Here is a 21,306-nt window from a genome sequence, read left to right as displayed (position 1 = left end):
CTCCTCCAGTGGCAGTGGGAGGACTGTGGAACTCTGTGTCCTTCCCAGCTGACTCTCCTCTTTGTACAGCCTCCTCCCCTCCCCATCCCAGCTGCTTTTCAGCCTCCTCTCTGAACTCATTCTGGTTCCCAGTCACCACACATTGCTTTGTGCTACTGACTTTCCTTTCTAATATCATCAGGTAACCAAAAAAAAAAAAAAAAAAAAAAAAAAAAAAAAATCAGCAATGAGTTGCTTAAGACACCCAAATAGTATCCTTGTCTTATTCTGAAGTTGCTGATAATTTGTACTCAGATAAGTTATCTTCACTGTCCATGTAACACAGTTTAAGTGTCTGTATGTTGGGTGCTGGCCTAGTGCCTTGCTCACAGCAGGCATTCTGTTTGCTGCACTAAAACTGATTAGCTGGATCTATGCTCTCCTCCATTCTTCTCTCCCAGTCGGGGATAAACAAGTATCAGACCTAACGCTCTGTGTCAGCCAGGTATTGACTCTACTTCTGGCCCTAGGCATAAAGCACAATGGACTCCTGCTTAGGAATTCTTTGTGTAAACAACATTCTTACTGATGGCTCCACTGCTTGCTGCCCAGACGATCTATATTTTATTTATAGATACATACAGATATATATGTGTATATACATCTAAAATTATTTTCAGTAATCATGGAGGTGACAGTGCTGATACTACTTTCTCAATATGTTTTATATATAATTTGGGATAAAAAAATCAGGTACACATGTGAGAATATTTGTATACATATATGGAGAGACAGACACACACACACACAGAGAATTTCCTAGCTGTATCTATTAAAGAGATCTAGAAACGATGACCAAACCAATATCAATGAGCAGTCCTAGCACCCAGACTGTTGTGCTAAAATACCATTCCTCAAACAAACCAGAACTTATTAGAGAAAGGACAGATTTCAGACCTGGGACAGGAAATGTATAAAAGAACCCAAGAATATCTTATCATAGTATGTGGCAAGGAAGTTATCAAGGACTATTAGGATTGCGTTAAAACAATTTGTAACCAACTTTAAGTAAGCCACTGTCCAAAGATGGAACAATGTGAACATCAGCAAAGATGGTAACTACAATGGATAGAAACACATCAAATAGGTTTAAATTTATGAGTTCAAAATGAGATATATTAAAAAGAACTAACTGGTTACTTTTGGGAATGGCTGGGAACCAACTTTATTTTGAAAATTGATAAATAAAAGAATTCAAACAATTATCCTGTTTTTCCCACATGAACTCCACCACTACATAACCAAATAGCAAGCTGAATTATTTCTCTTTAGAGAATATAAATGAAGAAGGAATTATAGAACTGGAATACTACCAGTTTAAAATGATGAATTAAGGATCTAATTGATCAATTAAAGATCTAAGGACTGCACATCAACTGTTCACAAAATAAAGAGATTCAATTACACATATATACTTCTTATAAAGAATACAATACTCTCCCAGAAGGAATATTCCCTCCAAAAACCAATCCTGACACTGATTAAACCTCTAGATTCAATTACCAATAATAAGGAAATACAGAAGACAAGGAAAATGTTAAACTACATGATAGGAATGTGAACAACAAACCCCAATGAGGACAACTATAAACAAATGATCTGGTTTCCTTAATACATAGACAGTGAGTGGGGGCGTAGGGACAAAGAGATGGAGGGAGAACCTATAGATTAAAAGAAGCCTAAACACACACACACAGGCAAAGTTAAACTATTTTTTTTGGAAGCACATTTTGATGATAAAGTTGCAAAGAAAAGTAATGGGGTTATTGTCGTNGCACAGAGCCCGACGCGGGGCTCGAACCCACGAACCGCGAGATCATGACCTAAGCGAAAGTCGGATGCTTAACCGACTAAGCCACCCAGGCTCCCCAATGATAGAGTTATTCTTGGGGGAGAAGGAGAGAGGTGTAGGTTTGGCAAAAAGCATTCAAACTGCTTCCGGGGTGGCAAGATTCTGTTGTTCTGCTTTATAATTACTTATTAAATTATACATTAATTTTATGTTCTTTTCTGAGTCTGTGTTAATAAAAAGTCTTTAAAAACAGACACACAAATAATATATATTCATTCCAGAAAACTCAGAAAACATAAAACAAAAATCACTATTAACATTTTGGAAAATACAGGGCTCCTGGGTGGCTCAGTTGGTTAAGGGTCTGACTTCGGCTCAGGTCATGATCTCACAAGTTGTGAGTTTGAGCTTTGTGTTGGGCTCTGTGCTGTAGGCTCAGAGCCTAGAGCCTGCTTCAGAATTTATGTCTCCCTCTCTCTTTGCCTTCCTCCATTCGCATGCTGTCTGTCTAAACATTAAAAAAAATTAAAAGGAAAAACATTTTGGAAAATATTCTCATTCTATTTTTACAGATGTATTATATACATACAAATATGTGCATATTTTTTTTTTAAGTTTATTTATTTTGAGAAAGAGCAAGCATGAACACAAGTGAGTAGGGCAGAAAGAAGACAGAATCCCAAGCAGGCTCTGCACCATCAGCTCAGAGCCCGATGCGGGGCTCCAACTCAGGAACTGTGAGATCATGACCTGAGCCAAAATCAAGAGTCAGACACTTACCCGACTGTGCCTCCCAGGAGGCCCCAAATATGTACATATTTGTAACTGGTAATCTACAATTAACTGGGTCAGACTGCCCTGCCCTACCACCTCTGTGCCTTGGTCCAGTAAACCAGACCTCCTGAGTTTGGGATCCTGATCTGATGCTATCAGGTTCAATCCAGGGTCCAAGACAGTCTGTGTGTTCTGGAGGATACACAAAAAAAGATGGGGCACTCTGTTCCAAAAAAATTCAAGGGAGTCAGATGTGTTAGTGCTAATTACAGAATAAGACAGAATGAATCATTAAATACTGCTTTCAGCTCCATGCTATGAGTGAAATGAAAGATGCAATGAATTTTCATATTAAAAACAACTAGCATTATACATGAAATACCCACACAAATGCACGCGCGCGCACGCGCACACACACACACACAGAGTCTTGAAAAGCTCTAACATCCTTGTATTTTCTATGCGCGCTTTATAGATGAGGAGAGTGAGGCACTTCAGAGTAAAGTGACCTACATAAGCATGGAATACTAAAGAGGAGCAGAAGTGGAAATATATCTAGGCAAGAGATATCCAGAACCTGTTTTTTCCACCAGACACAGTATTCTCCAATTTTTCCAATGGATACTGTGTGTGTAGGTAGAATTGGTCAGTTACATCTCATGATGAAGAAGGGAAAGTTTATCTGCTCAGGTTCTTTGAAGCCAAATCCAGAAGACAGCCCCAGATACATATCCAGGTCAGATATGTAGCAAAGGTCTGAAAACCTCAAGACCATGTCAGTGCGCCTTCATTCTTGGCTGGTGGCAAAAGATGCTGAACTTGAGTCAGAACTCCTGGCCCTACGCTGGCATCCTGCTCTCTGGAGGCTCAAAGTCCACATCCATGGCACCACTGGTAAGCTGAGCTGGCTTAGGGACGAGGCAAGGGGAAAGCAGCCACATATGAACAGCTTCTCTCAATGTTGAAAAGGAGATAATTCTGGGGCTTTCAGACAGGTTCCTTCCCTATGGCTAGAATGCTCATACCACCTCCTCCTTGGTCTGGAAAATCTTTGATCACCACACATTCCAGGCAGAATTATTTTCCTTACCCTTTATGTTCCACTGCAATTACAGCAGTTACTAAAGTATACTGCTATTATTGGCCTAAGAGCCCATTATTAAATAGCATGAGTGGGGGCTGGGTCTACTTATTTCTGTGATTTTAGCATAAGCACAGTATCCAAGAAATAGCAGGTACCGTGTATTTAATAAATCAACAAGCAAAAAGCCTCAAAGGCACTATACTGACTGACCAAGTGGGAAAAAAAACTCAATTTCAATATTTAAAAGTATTTTTATGAATTACACACTGCAATAAAAATGGGAAAATGAAAACAAGAGACCAATAAGACTATCACTTGAAGTTTCTAAGACACAGAAACACAAACTTTACAAAGATGGAAATAATACCTTTTACTCTTTTGCCAAATATATTTTGAACATCTTTCTATATCAAATCCAATTCTAAAACATCATTTCAAATGACAGTATAAAATAGCCAAAACATGGAAAGAGCCTAAGTGTCCATCAACGGATGAATGGATCAAGAAGATGTGGTTTATCTATACCATGGAATACTACATGGCAATGAGAAACAATGAAATCTGGCCATGTGTAGCAACCTGGATGGACCTTGAGGGTGTTATGCTGAGCGAAATAAGTCAGGCAGAGAAGGACAGATATCATATGTTTGCACGTATAGGAGGATTAGGAGGAAGCTAACATAGGACCACAAGGGAGAAGAAGGGGAAAAATAGTTGGGGAGAGGGAGGGAGGCAAACCATGAGAGACTCGAATACTGAGAACTGAGGGCTGATGGGGGTAGGCAAGAGGGGAAGGGAGGTGATGGGTATGGGGGAGGGCACTTGTTGGGATGAGCACAAGGGTGTTGTATGGAAACCAACTTGACAATAAACTATTTAAGGAAAAAAAACAAAAAAACAAATGACAGTATAATTGGCCACTGAAAAGATTTTTTTTTTTTTAAGAGAATGCACACTGGGGAAAGGAGCAGAAAGAGGGAAAGGGGGGGGCGCCTGGGTGGCTTAGTCGGTTAAGCGTCCGACTTTCGCTTAGGTCATGATCTCACGGTTCGTGGGTTCGAGCCCCGCGTCGGGCTCTGTGCTGACTGCCAGCTCAGAGCCTGGAGCCTGTTTCAGTCTGTGACTCCCTCTCTCTGACCCTCCCCTGCTCACACTGTCTCTCTCTCTCTCTCTCCTAGAAATAATAAATAAAAAAAAATTTTATAAAAAAAAAAAAAGAAAGAAAGAGGGAAAGGGGTAGAGAGGGAGAGAAAGAATTTTTTTTTTTTGAGAGAAAGAGAAAGAGAGAGAAGCCTAAGCAGGCCCTGCTCTGTTTGTGCAGAGCCAGTTGTGGGGCTCGAACTCCTGAACTGTGTGAGATCATTACCGAAGCTGAAATTAAGGGCCCATTGCTCAACTGATAGCCACCCAGGTGCCCCCTGAATAGTTTTATTTAACCAAATTCCTATTATTGGACATTTACTTTGTCTTCAGTTTTTATTAACAGTTTTTATAAACAATACTTCAGCGGACATTCTTCAATGGCATCTTTAATTTCTTAAGATAAATTACTAAATTGAAATTGCTGGGGGGTGCCTGGGTGGCTCAGTTGGTTGAACATCCAACTTTTCTGCTCAGGTCATGACCTCAGAGTTCATGAATTCAAGCCCTGCATCAGGCTCTCTACTGTTAGCGTGGAGCTGCTTCAGATTCTCTGTCCTCCTCTTTCTCTGCCCCTCCCCTGGTAGTGCATTCACATGTGCTTGCTCTCTCAAAAATAAACATTTAAAAAAAAATTTTAAAAATTGCTGGATAGGGATGCCAAATGTTTACTACAGACAGGCATTTCACCTATTCCATTGAAGGCCTCACTCTTACTCTTTGACAGTTGGCAACTCAATCTCGTCTTTTACAAATCTCTAGCATTTTAACAGATGAAAAAAATAGCACCTCCTTGTAGTTTAGTGTATTTGTGACAGCTGGTACAGTTCATCTGTAAAGAATATTTCATGGAGGGGCAGTTGGGTGGCTCAGGTTATGATCTCACAGTTCGTGAGTTCGAGTCCTGCATTGAGTTCTCTGCTGTTCAGCGCAGAGCCTGCTTCCGATCCTCTGTTCCCCTCTCTCTGCCCCTTCTCCACTGGTTTTATCTCAAAAAATAAATAAATAAATAAATAAATAAATAAATAAATAAGCTTTAAAAAATATTTCATGGAAAAATAATCAATAAAAGAAAAAATATACTTCTCAGAGGAAGCTGCACTCTCCTGCCTGAGATCTGTGGGATATGACCAGGAAGCATGGAGCTGTAGGCTCACTGGCCATCAAAGAGCACCAGCAGTGATCAGCCAATGGGAATTAAAGCCCAAATGTCAATTCTGACTTAAGATTACAAGTCTTAGCAAAGGGGAAATAAACATAAGCACCAAAAATATTTGGACGGTGGACCAAAAAGAGGGTTTCAGAGAAGTTTGGAAGCTATGAAATAGCTGAGAAGAGAGAAGAAAATAAGGCAGATTAAAAAAAAAAGTAATATGGGTATGGCTCACTCCCTTTCCAGTGATCCTCTAGAGACTCAAAGACTAGAATTGCATTTTAAATACTTTTGGTTGTTGGATATGAATGTTATTAAGGACATTTGTAAACTCACCACAAAAGATCCCTGCACAGATTTATGGTCATTTTTATACATATTTATAGTAATTTTTATCCCACTTGGGGTTCAATAAGCTTCATGGATTTGTGAACTGATTTTATCAACTTGGAAAGTTCTTGGACAGTATCAACTCAGATGTCCTGCTGCATTTTCTCTCTACTCTCCTTTTGGGAGTCTAACCATACTGTGTTAGATTATTTGACATTGTTTGACAGGTACTGTTCAACTCCCCTTGCTCTTCTTCTCTTTGTCCTTCAGTTGAGAAACTATCTTTATCTTTAAGTTTACAGAACACTTTTTCATTTGTATCTAGCCTGCTGTTAAGACAATCTAATGAATTCTTCATTTTAGATATAGTATTTTTATTTCTAGCATTTCCATTTAGTTCTTTTTCTAGCTTTCAAGTCTCTGCTGAAATTTCTCATCTCTTCATGTATGCTGTTCTCTTTGCTTTCAGATTCTTCAGCATTTTTTAATGTTTATTCATCCTTGCAAGTGACAGAGAGAGAGAGGGAGGGAGGGAAGGAGGGAAAGAGGAGGGGAGAGGGAGGCAAGGAGGGAGGAGGGGGGAGAGAGACAGAAAGAGCACAAGCGGGGGAGGAGCAGAGAGAGAGAAGACACAGAATCCAAAGCAGGCTCCAGGCTCTGAGCTGTCAGCATAGAGCCCCACGTGGGGCTCAAACTCATGAACCATACGATTTGTCCTGAGCTAAAGCTGGATGCTTAACTGACTGAGCCACTCAGGGGCCCCTGATTCTTTAACATTTTTATTAGTTGTTTAAAATTCTCCATTAGTTAATTTCAATATTTGGATCTAATTTTCTTGACCTTTTTTTAATAAAGATTTTATTCTTAAAAAATTTTAATGTTTATTTTTGAGAGAGAGAAAGAGACAGTGCACAAGTGGGGAAGGGGCAGAGAGACAGAGACACAGGATCCAAAGTAGGCTCCAGACTCTTGGCTGTCAGCCAAGTGCAGGGCTCGAACTCATGAATCATGAGTTCATGACCTGAACTGAAGTCGGATGCTTAACCAACTGAACCACCCAGGTGCCCCAAAGATTTTATTTTTAAATAATCTCTACACCCAATGCAGGGCTTTAACCCAAAACCCTGAGATCAAGAGTTGCATGCGCTACCTAATGAGCCAGGAGGTGCACCCTGTTTATTGCTGCTTGATAACAAATTTTCTTGCTTCATATCTTCCCATTCTTTTTATCATATGCTAGCCATTTTGTTATAAAAGAATAGTAAAAACTGAAGTATATAATATTTACCTCTAGAAAAGTGTATCTTTTCTTTTATCAGGTCATTAAAATAGGGATCCAAGTAATTTTGATCTATAATTGATCAAGGTCTGGGTCTTAATGCATTTGTTATTTACTAAATTAAGATATTTTGAGGGTAGGGTCTGAACTTCAGTAGACTCTGCTCATGGGAAGTCAGAAAACCAGGGAAGGGCCTGGTCTATAGTCCATGGTAATTACCACTACTGCTTCTTCAGCCTAAAGATGTCACTAACCATTCAGGTGCAATTAAAAATGTCCTTCTGGGGTGCCTGGGTGGCTCAGATGGTTAAACAGCTGATTCTTGATTTTTCTTAAAATATTTATTTTTGAGAGAGAGAGAACCAGTGGGGGAGAGGCAGAGAGAGCGAGGAGGACAGAGTATCTGAAGCAGTCTCTGCACTGTCAGTACGGAGCCTGACGTGGGGCTCGAACTCACAAACTGTGAGATCAAGACATGAGCCAAAGTCAGAGACTCAAGGTTCATGAGTTAGAGCCCCACAATGGGCTCTGTGCTGACAGTGCAGAGCCTACTTGGGGTTCTTTCTCTCCCTCTCCCCTCGACTCACCCCTCAAAATAAATAAACTTCAAAATGTCCTTCTGAAGATATGAACAGACACTTCTCCAAAGAGGACATCCAGATGGCCAACAGACACATGAAACGATGCTCAGCATCCCTCCTCGTCAGGGAAATACAAATCAAAACCACACTGAGATACCACCTCACGCCAGTCAGAGTGGCTAAAATGAGCAAATTAGAGAACTCTAGATGCTGGCAAGGATGTGGAGAAACAGGAACCCTCCTACACTGTTGGTGGGAATGTAAACTGGTGCAGCCCCTCTGGAAAACAGTGTGGAGCTTCGTCAAAAAATTAATAATAGAACTCAGCAATAGCACTGCTAGGAATTTACCCAAGGGATATAGGAATGCTGATGCACAGGAGCACATGTACCCCCAATGTTCATAGCAGCACTCTCAACAATAGCCAAAACATAGAAAGAGCCTAAGTGTCCATCGACGGACGAATGGATCAAGAGGATGTGATTCATCTATACGATGGAATACTACATGGCAATGAGAAAGAATGAAATCTGGCCATGTGTATCAACATGGATGGACCTTGAGGGTGTTATGCTGAGTGAAATAAGTCAGGCAGAGAAGGACAAATATCGTATGTTTGCACGTATAGGAGGATTAGGAGGAACTTAACGGAGGTGGTCCCTCTTAATGGGCTCCAGAGATGCTTCCAATGTTTTCCAAACTACAGTGCGATGTTTAGCTTCCATGTGTGACAAATAGCATCCTCACATTCAGAGGACTGCATGCAAGTTGGGTACGGGTCTCAGACAGTTGTAGAAACTCCTAAACTACTTATCTTTTTTCCTTGTGGTTAAATTTGATCATTTTTGCATTCTTAATGTTATAAATTTTTGTGTTTTCATTTTTCTATAATTAGGTTAGCCATGGATTGATGATGATGATGGTCTCTTCAAAGTACAAAAAGTTCAGGTTTTATTTTTCTTTTATATTTCTATTTAATTAGAAAAGATTTAAACAGAATGGATGTTCAATTTTATCAAATACCTTTTAGACATCTATGGAGTCATCACAAATGGTTCCAAGAATAATTAGTACAATGATTACAATAATAGATTTCCTGACACTAAATATTGTACCCTTATTAAGCTCTACTTCATCAGAGAATATTCTAACATGGTACTGGATTCTACTTGCTAATATTTTACTTAAAATATAGGCATCAACACAGACAAGTAAGACTGGTTTGTAGTTTTCATTTTTGTTACTTTTGTTGGGTTTTAATAATACAACTAATTAAAAGGCTGGACACCGTTCTTCTTCTATGCATATCTAGCCATGGCCACTAAGGGACACTGCTGAGCTGCTTCATCACAGCAAGTATCCTGTAGCCTTAGTTTTATCTGTTGATTCTCACTGCAAACTGTTCCACCCAACTTCATGTTTTCTTCCAAGTTCAGATGAACAGGTAACGCCTGACCTCCTAATCCAGGAATCAACAAGTTATGGCTTGTGGGCAGACTACATATTTTTGTAAATAAAGTCTCCTTGGAACACAGACACCCCCATTCATCTAAGCACCGTCCACAGGAGCTCTCAGGCTACAACAGCACCGCTGAGCAGTTCTAACAGAGGTGGAGAGCACACAAAGCCTACCCGTGCTGACCTCTGCTCTAATTCTTAATTTGTTTAAATCAAACCCCATCTTTGCTTTCTTCTTGTCTCAGGGAAAGAGTACAAAAAGACACCCTCTGTATTGTTTTTCTGAAGCCCAACTGAGAGAATGTCTTAAGGTGGAACGTAAACCCTGGGAGGCAGACTTGACTTCGCCTCAGGTGAGGTTTCCTCAGAGCGAAACAGGCAGTATCATTTTACCAGGTCCACTTCTATTCCCGAGGAGTTCAAGGTAACAGTTAGGGAAGAAACTGTTCAAACAAAAATATCTCTTGCATTTCTTCAAGTTAAATACTGTTAGTGGGTAAGTGAGCTGGCTCTAATATTTGTAAGTTAAATATAGTTAGGCTACTTACTTCTGAAAGCAAACTCTCCAGAGACATAGGATCCATCTTGCTGTAGACATTCCATAGATTCAAACTCACATCCTGCAGCTGCAACATAAGGGCAAAACATTGAAATAACTGAGTCAGTATCACTACACAATCAGATTTATCAGAAATGACTATCTTGGTGAAAACTCAGTATTTGGAATAATAAACCAAACTTATCAATTATATTAAAACCAATACATATTAATAAATGCTATCCCATTCAAGGAAACTAGTTTTACAGAAACTTTGGTACATCTTTTGACTATCTTTAATGATGGGCACATATATAGATACAGGTATAGGTATAGATATAGATATATACATATAGATATACAGATATCTATGTACATACACACATTTTATGCCTTTGCCTAAAATTTTTAATTAACATAATACATACTCATGGCTTAAAAAAAATCAAACAGTACTAAAGGCTTGGGATAAAAAATGTGAATCCCCTACTCCAATCTTCCTCCAAAACTCCACTAGTATCACAGAGGCAATCACTCAGAAGTCTTTTAACAGTTTCTTTCTGGTAGTTACTTCCAAATTTTGATATAATCTTCTTATTTTTTTAAATTTTTAAATGTTTATTATTTATTTATTAAAAAAATTTTTTAATGTTTATTTTTGAGAGACTGAGAGAGACAGAGCATAAGCAGGGGAAGGGCAGAGAGAGAGGGAGACAGAATCCAAAGCAGGCTCCAGGCTCTGAGCTGTCAGCACAGAGCCTGATGCGGGGCTCAAACCACAAACCGTGAGATCATGACCTGAGTCGAAGTTGGACACTTAAGCAACTGAGCTACCCAGGCACCCCAATGTTTATTTATTTTTGAGAGACAGAGAGAGACAGAGCATGAACGGGGACGGGCAGAGAAAGAGACACAGAATCTGGGCTGTCAGCCCAGAGCCCGATGCGGGGCTCAAACTCATAAACCCTGAGATCATGACTTGTGCAGAAGTCAGACACTCAACGAACTGAGCCACACAGGTGCCCCAATATAACATGCTTCTATCACTATTTATCAGTTTAGAAATTAAATATTGGCTTATAGCAAAGATGTAGTTCTTTTATGCTCATCCCCATTCTCACACTTTTTCTCTACCTACCTATACCCTAACATCATCTAACATCATGACTTTTTTGATTATACCGGTAATTACTGTTTATAACATTAGGATCACATATATAATATATATATATATTATTTACTATACAAATGTATATACTTTACAAGAAAGTTGGTTTCTTTTTTTTTTAATTTTTTTTAAATGTTTTATTTATTTCTAGGAGAGAAAGACAGTGTGAACAGGGGAGGGTCAGAGAGAGAGGGAGTCACAGACTGAAACAGGCTCCAGGCTCTGAGCTGGCAGTCAGCACAGAGCCCGACGCGGGGCTCGAACCCACAAACCGCGAGATCATGACCTAAGCGAAAGTCGGACACTTAACCGACTAAGCCACCCAGGCGCCCCCAGAAAGTTGCTTTCTTAAACCAATTTTATTTTTCTTAGGGCTACTGACAGCATCATTATTTTTTCACTTGTGCAATTAAAATAAAAACCAACACTCAAGTTTTTTCTAATTGCTCCACCCAATTAGCTAGTAATGTTTACACTAGGGTTTCTAAACATCAACAGTATCATTTAGGGCCAGATATTTCTTTGCTGCGAGGGGCTTCTCTATGCATTGTAGAAGGCTTAGCAGCATTATTTGTCTCTACTCACTGGATGCCTATAACACTCCTACACCCAGACAACCCAAAAGTAATTCCAAACACTGCAAAATGTCTCAGGGGTGGGATGCTGGGGAAGGGGCAGCAAAATCATCTTGACTGATAACCAATGGCTTAAACATATCAGATAATCTATTAATTCTTTTGCTTTTTCTTGGCTCATTCTGGCTCAGCTGTTATGTAAGCTTGCTGTGCAACTACAACTTTCACTTTGGGAGTTCTCTTTGCTATCATACTGAAGCTTTCAGGTGATGGATTTGGTTCCATAGCTTACTTCTCTTTCTTGGTCAACTCACTTGTTTCCTGGAGTACATCCTCCAACAGCTTTTTAAAAATGTTTATTTATTTATTTTTGAGGGGTAGGAAGGGTAGAGAGAGAATCCCATGCAGGTTCTCTATTGTCAGGGCAGAGTCCAACACAGGGCTTGATCTCATCAACTGTAAGCTGAGCTGAAATTAAGAGCTGGATGCTCAACCGAGCCACCCAGGTGACCCTCCAATAGCTTGCTAAGAAAGGAGTAATAGGAGGCAATTTTTTTTTTAAGTTTTAAAATGTCTTTATTCTGTCCTCAGGCCTCATTGATAGCTCACTGATGCTCTTTCAATTCTTTTGGATTCTTCATTCTCTCCATGCTTTACCTTGATAGTTTCTACTGCAATAGCTTCAAATTCACTAATCTTTTCTTCTAAAGTATCTAACTTACTGTTGACCATCGCAGACAATATAGTTTGCGTCTCCAGAAATTGAATTTGGATCTTCTGAATATTTTTTCTGTTTCTATTTAACAAGTTCCATTTTCCTCCTAGTTTCTTGAAAATATGAAATACAGTTAGAATAACTATTTTAATGTTCTTTGCTAATTCTAACATTTCTGTCAATTCTAGGTCAATTTTGAATGATTACTTTATTATCAGTCATGTTTTCCTGCTTTGTAAAGTGGAGATCTCTGAATGCTAGACATTGTGAATTTCACCTTGTTGGGTACTAGGTATTTTTGTATGCCTATAAATATTCTTGTGCTTTGTTCCAGAATGCAGTTAAGTTATCTGGAAACAGTTTGATCCTTTTAGATCTTGCTTTTATGCATTTTTAGGAAGGTCTAGAGCAGTGCTCAGTTTAGGGCTATTCCCCATTACTGAGACAGAACCCTTCTGAGGACTCTACTCAAGTGCCGTTTGAATTATGTATTTTTCCAGTCTAACTGTTCCCAGCCCTTAGCATGTATCAGGCACTGTACCTGGCTACTTTTCAGATGTCTTTTGTTTAACTCTTGCCTTTGGTTGTTACCTGACACAGGAATTAATTGATCAATACTCTACTGAATACTTGTGATGGGGGGAGGGCAGGGGAATCTTGGCAGATCTTTGGAGTTCTCTCTCTGGGCACTTTGGTTTTTAGTGCTTTAGCTGCTTTGCTCTCTCACCAGACTCTTTACCGCATCTTCTCAACTGAGGAAACACACTGGGATTCACCTGGGTACCCCCTCCCAGTGCCATGGCCTGGAAATTTTCTCAAATTAGTAAACTAGTGAAATCATGGGGCTGAGCTTACTTTTTTTTTTTAATGCTTATTTATTTATTTTGAGAGAGAGCGAGCGAGCGAGCACGCTCGAGCAGGGGAGGGGCAAAGAGAGAGAGGGAGAGAGAGAATCCCAAGCAGGCTCCACATTGCCAGTGCAGAACCTGATGTGGGGCTTGATCTCATGAACCATGAGATCATGACCTGACTTGAAATCAAGAATTGGACGTTTAACCGACTGAGCCATCCATGTGCCCCTGACCTTGTTTATTTCTGTTTCTTAGGGAATCACTATTTCTCACTGTCTGGTGTCTAGTGTCTTAAAAACATATTTTGTTTTTTGTTTGTTCTTTTGGTTTGGTTAGGTTGGCTTGTTTTGGGAAGGAGAGAGATCTGGTTCCTATTGTCTTACGTAGGTGATTTATTTTTTTCTTCCTGGAAGCTTTTTGTGATATTCTTTTATTAGTGTAAAAAAAGGCATAGATAGATTTAAGGGTTTTTTTTTTCTTCCATTTATATTTGCTAAGTCATTTAATTTAAAAGTTTTTTTCTCTTTATGAGTGGAAATTGTTTATTCTTTTAAAAAAATTTTTCTCCCTCCAGGTATCTCTTCTCTAGCTTTCTGCAACTCTAACTTGTTGGATAGCAGACTTCTTGGAACAGTTCTCTATATCTTTTAACCTTTATCTCATACTTTCTTCTTGATTTTCAAATTTTACATTTTTAGAGAATTTCCTAACTTTACCTCCCAGGCCCTCTACTAATTTTATCAATTATAATATTCCAAAACTCTTATTTTCTTTATGTTAATTTATCACAACATAACATTTGTTCTATGGTCACCAAATCTTACTTGTCTGGGCATCCTAAGGGGAGTTTTATGTCTTAAATTTTCCTCTATATCATTGGGTCTTATCCAATCTGTCTTTTAAAAAAAATCTTGATCTTTTCCTTTTAAGTTACAGGTATTTAAGCAAATGTCTGGTGATCTTTGGTTGCCTGTTTTTATTTCTAAATGTAAAGGCTAATTGGAAGCTTCATGCTTTCAGCAGAGCTTGTCAACTACCAGAAAGATTTTTTTAGGGAGAGCAGACAGCTTAGAGGTAGTTATTCAGGATCCCTACTCCATTATATTCTAAATTACAATAAATTGATTTAATGTATTTGGCCCCTTCCCTGTATTCTGGAACAGCTTTTCAAGTGTCAACTAATTGGATTTCTTGAGGGTGCTGAATCAGATTTCTAATTTTAAATGCAAACTTTAATTTTACTAATAATTTTGAGACTTACAATATTATCTTATATCATTCATCCTCCCTTTTAATTCTGTGCACGCTACCTACCATATTTCATTTCTCTTTTCACAAATTCCATTCTTTTTCTTCTTTAATTTTTTAAATTTTATCTTGAGAGAGACAGAGTATGAGTAGGGGAGGGGGAGACAGAGAGAGAGAGAGAGAGAGAGAGAGAGAGAGAGAGAGAGAGAATGAGAATGAATCCCAAGCAGGCTCTGCAGGGTCAGCCCAACATGGGGCCTGAACTCACAAAACTGTGAAATCATGACCTGAGCAGAAATCAGGAATGAGATGCTTAACCAACTGAGTCACCCAGGCATCCCTTTATAAACTCCATTCTTAAACAATAAAAAGAGATCATCATTTTTCTCATTTTTATTTTATTTCCTGGAGAAAATCTTTTTTAAAAAGAATGCTTACCTATCTCTGCACCTAATATGCTATGGTTTCCTTCTTATATTTTGTTGAATGTTTTCATAAGTCTTATTCCCCCTTTCAATTTTAGTATATGTGCTGCCAAAGCAGGCACACTTATTCCGCCTTTCAATATGAAGATCTTATGCTTGTCCATAAAAAGGTAAATGAATGCTTGTTCTAGGGTTACTCGCATTATCCAGAAGTTTGTTATTAGAATCCTCTCCTTGGGGAGCTAGCTGATGTAAATTTACTTTACTAGGGCACAGTTCCAGCAGCTGGAGAGTTAAGAAGGAGGAAGCTGGAGGCAGGGAAAACGCTAGCAGAGGAACTTCCCTGTGCTGCTTCCCAGGAAGAGTTCTCTATCTCATAATTGAGTTTGGCTCAGCCTAAATGCCAAGTAAAACTGTGTGAATCTGGTTTCCTCTCTCATGATGGCACCTACCACATCAGTGACATAGCAACCTCTGGGTTAAGGACTTTGCTCTGGGTATGGACATAAAACAAAACAAAATTTTTAATAAAATTAAGTGTCTGTAGTTCTCCTTCTCTTGGTCTTTGAAAGATGCAAAAGGCTTTCTGGCTCAGACAGTTATCAGGCCTTAGATATGTGACTCGGAGTGGAGTACTCCTCCATACCCTAAAGGCCAGTAAGGAAGAGAACTGGGGATGGGTGGGGGTGCATGGGGAGATGAGATTGAGACAAAAGGAAAGTACTGGAGAGAATGACAATTATTAAGTACAAAGAAGGGAAGAATCTGGAGAAAGGGATCTTGAGAGATGACTCATAGTAGTCCCACTACATGGTGTGTGTGGTTCTTCCACCCTACAGAAAAGATCTACATTGCCTTGTAACGATTTTTTAGAAGGGGATTTTGTGCCTTTCGGACGTGTCTGCACAGTGTAACGCACCTCACGGTAGAAGCCAGAAAGGCCTGCCTCGTTTGATCTGCCAGAAGCCTGCTGCCTCCTAGTGTACTGCTTTTTCAAGCTAATCTACTCATAGCCTAGGGTTTAGGAGCACAGGCTTTGAAGTCAGACCCTCTGGATTTGGCCCCACCCCTGCCCCTCACAAGCTACTAGCTCTGTGACTTTGGGAAATTCATTTAACTTCTCTGTAGAACAGGGACTAATAGTACCTACTTCAGAGGGTTCTTTTGTAAGAATTATAGTCAACTCATATGAAGTGCTTAGAACAGTGCGTGGCATATAGGAGACACTATAAATGCCTAATTATACAATTAATTAAATATTAATATTACCATTATTGCTAAAAATGTTAAGCTTCTTCTCAACCTCCTACGGCTTGCTCCCCTGCAAGCCCTACTCTTCCAAATTAGAGGGCATTACTTCTTAATGGGGGCAGCTTCCGCAGCCTTGTTGAACTTATACTCTCGTAGTCAATGCGAGACTACTACAGTTTTAGAGCAGGAAAAGTAGAGTCCAAGTGGTGTGCTTCTCTTCAACCCTACAGCCCATGTTTTTTCCACATTTGAGGGTCTACCAGGCAAGTACCCACTCACTTCCTAGGGATACTGCTACTTCTTGAAAAGGAAGGAGGGGTAGCAATTAGCCCTGGGCTGTGTTTCCAAAGGTCCCACTTTATACCTAATAGTATGTCCCCATTTTGAGCATGTCAATACTCACTCTCTATTTCTGTGCTGGGGGCAGGTCACCTCATTAGGGATCCTATAGAGGCCTGTGAATGCTTGTGGGGATTCTGCTAACCTACCAAGCCATCTTCCTTCATATGTACTCTGGATGACCCCCTCACCCAGACTTATTCATTAATTCACTTAACAAATATTTATGGGTCATCTCCTACATAAAGATAAAAGGAACATTGAAATAAAAGATACTGTTCTTAACACAAAAGATAACCCTTTATCCCTCTAGTATATTGTATGTACTTAGACAAAATTTTGTACTGTTCTTTTCATTGCTCTTGAATAGTTCTCAAGTTATATGAGTTTCTGAGATACAAGCCACAACAATAAAAAGACTATTTTTCTTCTTAAGGAGCTTCCAGTCCAGAGACCAAGGGCAAGTGGATACATAAGTAGGGGTGTTGGAAAACGTATAACATAGGACAGGAAAAAAAAGCTATAAGAGGATTCAGCCTAGGGTGCTACAAGAGTAGACTGAAAGAACAATGGTCTCAGAATGGGGAAAAGAGAGAAAGGAGGACAGAGAGAAACTCCTAGAAGAAAGGATTTATGAGTTCCATTTAGGGACTAGCTTTAAACAGCAACAATTTTCCATTCACTTCAAGTCTTTTAACTTGCTTCTTGAGAGGTCACTGTTAGCTTTTCAGTGTTATAATGATGCACAATCACAATGTGGGAGCCCTTCATAAAGATGGCAAGTGGGAGACAAAAGCCAGACACCCTGTCTTTCATACATACCTCGTATTTCATGGTAAAAAATCCATCCCCTCCAATGCCCTCAAGTGCAAAGGCCTGTACAATTGGCCACTTCTCTACTACAAACATATCAAATATCTGCAAGTGACCTAGAGGAATCAAATACAACAACATGTATCAAATACCATCCTGGGTATAACAGTCTAAACCTGATCTAAAGTGGTTACACAGGCATCTCTCACAAGTTCACAACAGTCACTGTTATCAGAATAAAAGTGAAACAGATAAAATACTTAGGTATTAAAACTAGAAATATAAAATAAAAGTCAAAGAAAATTCAAACCAGAACAAGCTACATAAATTCAGATTTTTCTACAGTATGTTTGCACACTCTGGTTTCCTAAGTAAGTAACAGTGAATAAATAGTGGCTTATTACATCTGAATTGCATCACTTAGTGGATATAATTATTAACAGACCCAAACTGGGCTCTTCCCCCTCTTAAGAAACATAGCCAATCAACTTCCTTAAGGGAAAAATTACCAAATCAAAAATTTTCCTTTTATTGCAGCAATAGATCCAATGTGCAAAGTTTTTGGAAAAAAATAAGAAATAAGCACTGCTAAATGTGTTTTTTCCTTTATTTTTATACATCATTTTTGAGCCTCACAGTCAGCATATTTTTAACGGCTACTATTTCTTATTACCAAGAGGCTCCACAGCTATATTCTACATACAGCAGTAAGCGGCGCAGCTAGATGGCAGCTGTGGTAAACCCCTTAATCAGTTCTTCCATCTAACTAAACCCCTTATCAATTCTTCCATCTAACTAAACCCCTTATCAGTTCTTCCATCTAACTAGGTGGCCTACTGTGTTGTTATAGAAACTTCAGTTATGAGCACCAGCTTGCAAAGAAAAATCCCTGAATTTCATTCTGCTTGAGCCTCTGCCTTTAGTAAAAACAGACCACTGGGTTTCCCAAGTGAATGCCTCCAATGGAAGGGGGAAGTAGAAACACTGGATTCACAAATCATCCAAGAAAAGTTCTAATATGCCTTGCTGTCAGATACTCACCTTGGGAGCTATAAGGAATGCCAATTCTACTACAGTCTCGAACCATGTCCACAAAGCTGGCAATTTTAAATTCTTCTGCAGCTTCCTCATCTTCATACTAAAGAGGGAAATTGGAAAGAAAACAGGCTCTGAGATGACATCATGCAAAATCCCCTATTTTCTCAGTATTTTATCAATCACAGTTATGCAAATGACATTTATAGAGAACTGTACCCAAGAGGTTGTTTCCAAAGCCAACTTCTTGTTTCCTGGTCAGAATCGCTTGTCATTCCTTTGCCTTAGACCACACATAAGAATCAACTCAAAATGGATAATATACCAAAATGCAAGAGGTAACACTTGCCTCTAAAATTCCCCAAACGCTCACATGGAAAGAAAGGTTCTTCCCATGTTGTTCAAGGGTCAACTATATATCCGTATACTTGGTGATTCTATTTTTCTTGTTGGACTATAAGTCTGTTGTGTTATTTTAGTGATTGCTTAGAATTTATACTAAACATCTTTAACATTAAAAAAAAAAAGTTTTTAACTCACATCACGTCACAATTTCTATGAAATACTAAATCTCAAGTCCCAATTTGATTTCCAGCCGAACACTTGAAAAGAACCCAAAAAGAAACAAATACCAAGAAATCCAAACATGGAAATGTCACAAAGTTTATCAAATTCTCCTGAGGCAGTCCACAGCACTAGTCCTCCGGGAGAATGGGTGCAGGCTGGTGATGAGCAAGTAAGACAGGAAGCTAGGGTCACAAGCCTACGACTAGGTCCCAATCTGAAGAGCCCTTTTTGTCTCTGTCAGGCATACAATTTATTTATAAGGTAGCCTCACATAGAATTATGAAAAGTTCCACTACAACAAGTAACTTTTTTTGCATAACCACATCTTGCAAAGTCACTTTTTTAAGGGGCCTCCTGTTCCAAGTCTACACTTTTCTGAAAGAATATCCTTAGAGTGTCTCTCAGTGCCTGTTCTATCTTTTCTCCTTACCTCATTTTCGGTCATGCAATGGAAATGCAGATTTCTCCAATGTGCCACATAGGGTAAGAGATAGCGATAGTTTACAGGATTACAGTACAGATGGACACTGTCTGATTTTATCAATATAACTACATCTGTAAGGAAAACAAATTTAAAACACAAGACTGTCAAAGGCATTTCTTTTATACATTTTCTGTCCACCTAATAAAACCATTAAAAAACTATTTCAGAGATAATGTACAAAACTCTAAACTGAAAATTCTTTAACTAGACAATGTGCCTCAAAGTGACTGTAGAACACTCATGTGTGGACAGCAAGGATTTTCTAGTTTCCATGAGATGCTCCAATCACTGTGGCCCTCTGGTTATGATAATACAGGCACAAGAAGAAGTCAAAAGAACAGCCTTCAAAGTGTTCTGCTTTTGCAAAGTTCAACACAGTCACTCTTATGGTATCAGACTTAGCTGGGTATTTTGTGGCAGAGATAAACACCAAGTGGAAACCCCAGAGCCTAAAGCCACTGAGGCAGGAAATATCACTGAATATGGCAGTGATGGTTCTCCTGCAGACATTAGTGTGTAAAGCCCCTGGCTGTTGACCCAAGGCAATCATGGGCCTGAGGATGTCACTGTTCAGCTCTGGGAAGGGTTATTACTACGTACTGGGGTGAACTCTGTACACAGGAAAGGCTGAGAGGAAGGAAGTAGAGGCAAATGGACAAGGCTGCTAAAAATAGATCCACAGCTCACAGACTTAAGGAATAATCATGGATGTTGGTGGGTCAAATAAAACAATCCCAAGGGCGCAAATAAACCTAGGTAAATTAACAGAAGAGCCATAGAAACGGGCAGGAATATTAAGGCAGTTTGAAAGACTGAGCAAGCAGTCATATTCCCAAAAGAAAAGCAGAGCTCCACAGCACGGCTCCTCAGAACCAGAGCCGTCTCAGGCATCTCTCTAACAAGATGATGCCAGGGAAGGTGTGGGAGGAGGTGGCTGAAGTGAGAGGAGCATGGGGGCAGGGAACACCTGAAGCAGCAGGTTTAAGACAATGCCAACACAGTAACCCAGTGTGACAGCCAATATTTTACAAAAACCTAAGCCCAATGAATACTGACGGCAGCTGACGACACCACTAGATAGCCTCTTGAAATAAAGCTCCAGGATGCTGGCCTCTGATTTTTAAAAAATCACTGTATTCCACACCTGATCAGACCCAGGTACCCTAGGGAGCCCAGTGTGCTGCAGCATATTCACTGGTGACTCTTGGTTAAGCACCAGAATCAAAAGGCAGCGAGGGATGGGAAAAGGGTCTACTTTCATCCTGTTGGTCCACTTCATACCGGCTCTCTAAGAACAGTCTTGCCCTGAATTACTTGTAGAATGTGTGCTGAGGAGAGTCTGACATCGCCTGGAGAGCCTGAGGGCTTCCTGAGTAGACTGTGCTCTACAGGACCGTGTAACACTCCACGAAGAATTAGGATCCAATAAAAGAAATAATGCAACAGCTACTAAGCCTATTTACGCAATCGCAGAATCTCATAGCACTCTGATGTCATTAAAAGCTTTTTTTTTAAAATAAATCCTTTGTGCTGGCCTCTTTTCCTCTCACAGAGATCAAAATGTAGATCCACAGGAGCACCTGGCTGGCTCAATCGATAAGAGCATAGAACGCTTGATCTCAGAATCATGAGTTCAACCCCCACAATGGGTTTGGAGCCTACTTAAC

At 39.6% G+C, this 21,306-nt stretch overlaps 1 protein-coding gene across 1 annotated transcript in view; it reads right to left on the bottom strand.

The window, feature by feature from the left end:
• Nucleotides 1-21,306, bottom strand: part of DNAAF9 (dynein axonemal assembly factor 9) — a 133,268-nt gene that overhangs the window by 85,991 nt on the left and 25,971 nt on the right. The window contains exons 5-8 of the mRNA XM_077767045.1: nt 19,586-19,710; nt 18,595-18,691; nt 17,563-17,669; nt 10,179-10,256 (exon numbers count right to left, since the gene is read on the bottom strand). Of these exons, the coding sequence (XP_077623171.1) occupies nt 10,179-10,256; nt 17,563-17,669; nt 18,595-18,691; nt 19,586-19,710 (407 nt within the window). The remainder of the gene's footprint in view (nt 1-10,178; nt 10,257-17,562; nt 17,670-18,594; nt 18,692-19,585; nt 19,711-21,306) is intronic.

The sequence above is a fragment of the Crocuta crocuta genome, unplaced genomic scaffold, assembly GCF_008692635.1.
Source record: "Crocuta crocuta isolate KB4526 unplaced genomic scaffold, BGI_CrCroc_1.0 scaffold15, whole genome shotgun sequence".
In the NCBI taxonomy this organism is placed as follows: domain Eukaryota; kingdom Metazoa; phylum Chordata; class Mammalia; order Carnivora; family Hyaenidae; genus Crocuta; species Crocuta crocuta.
The sequence above is the reverse complement of the archived record's forward strand: the minus strand, read 5'-3'. Positions and strand labels throughout refer to the sequence as shown.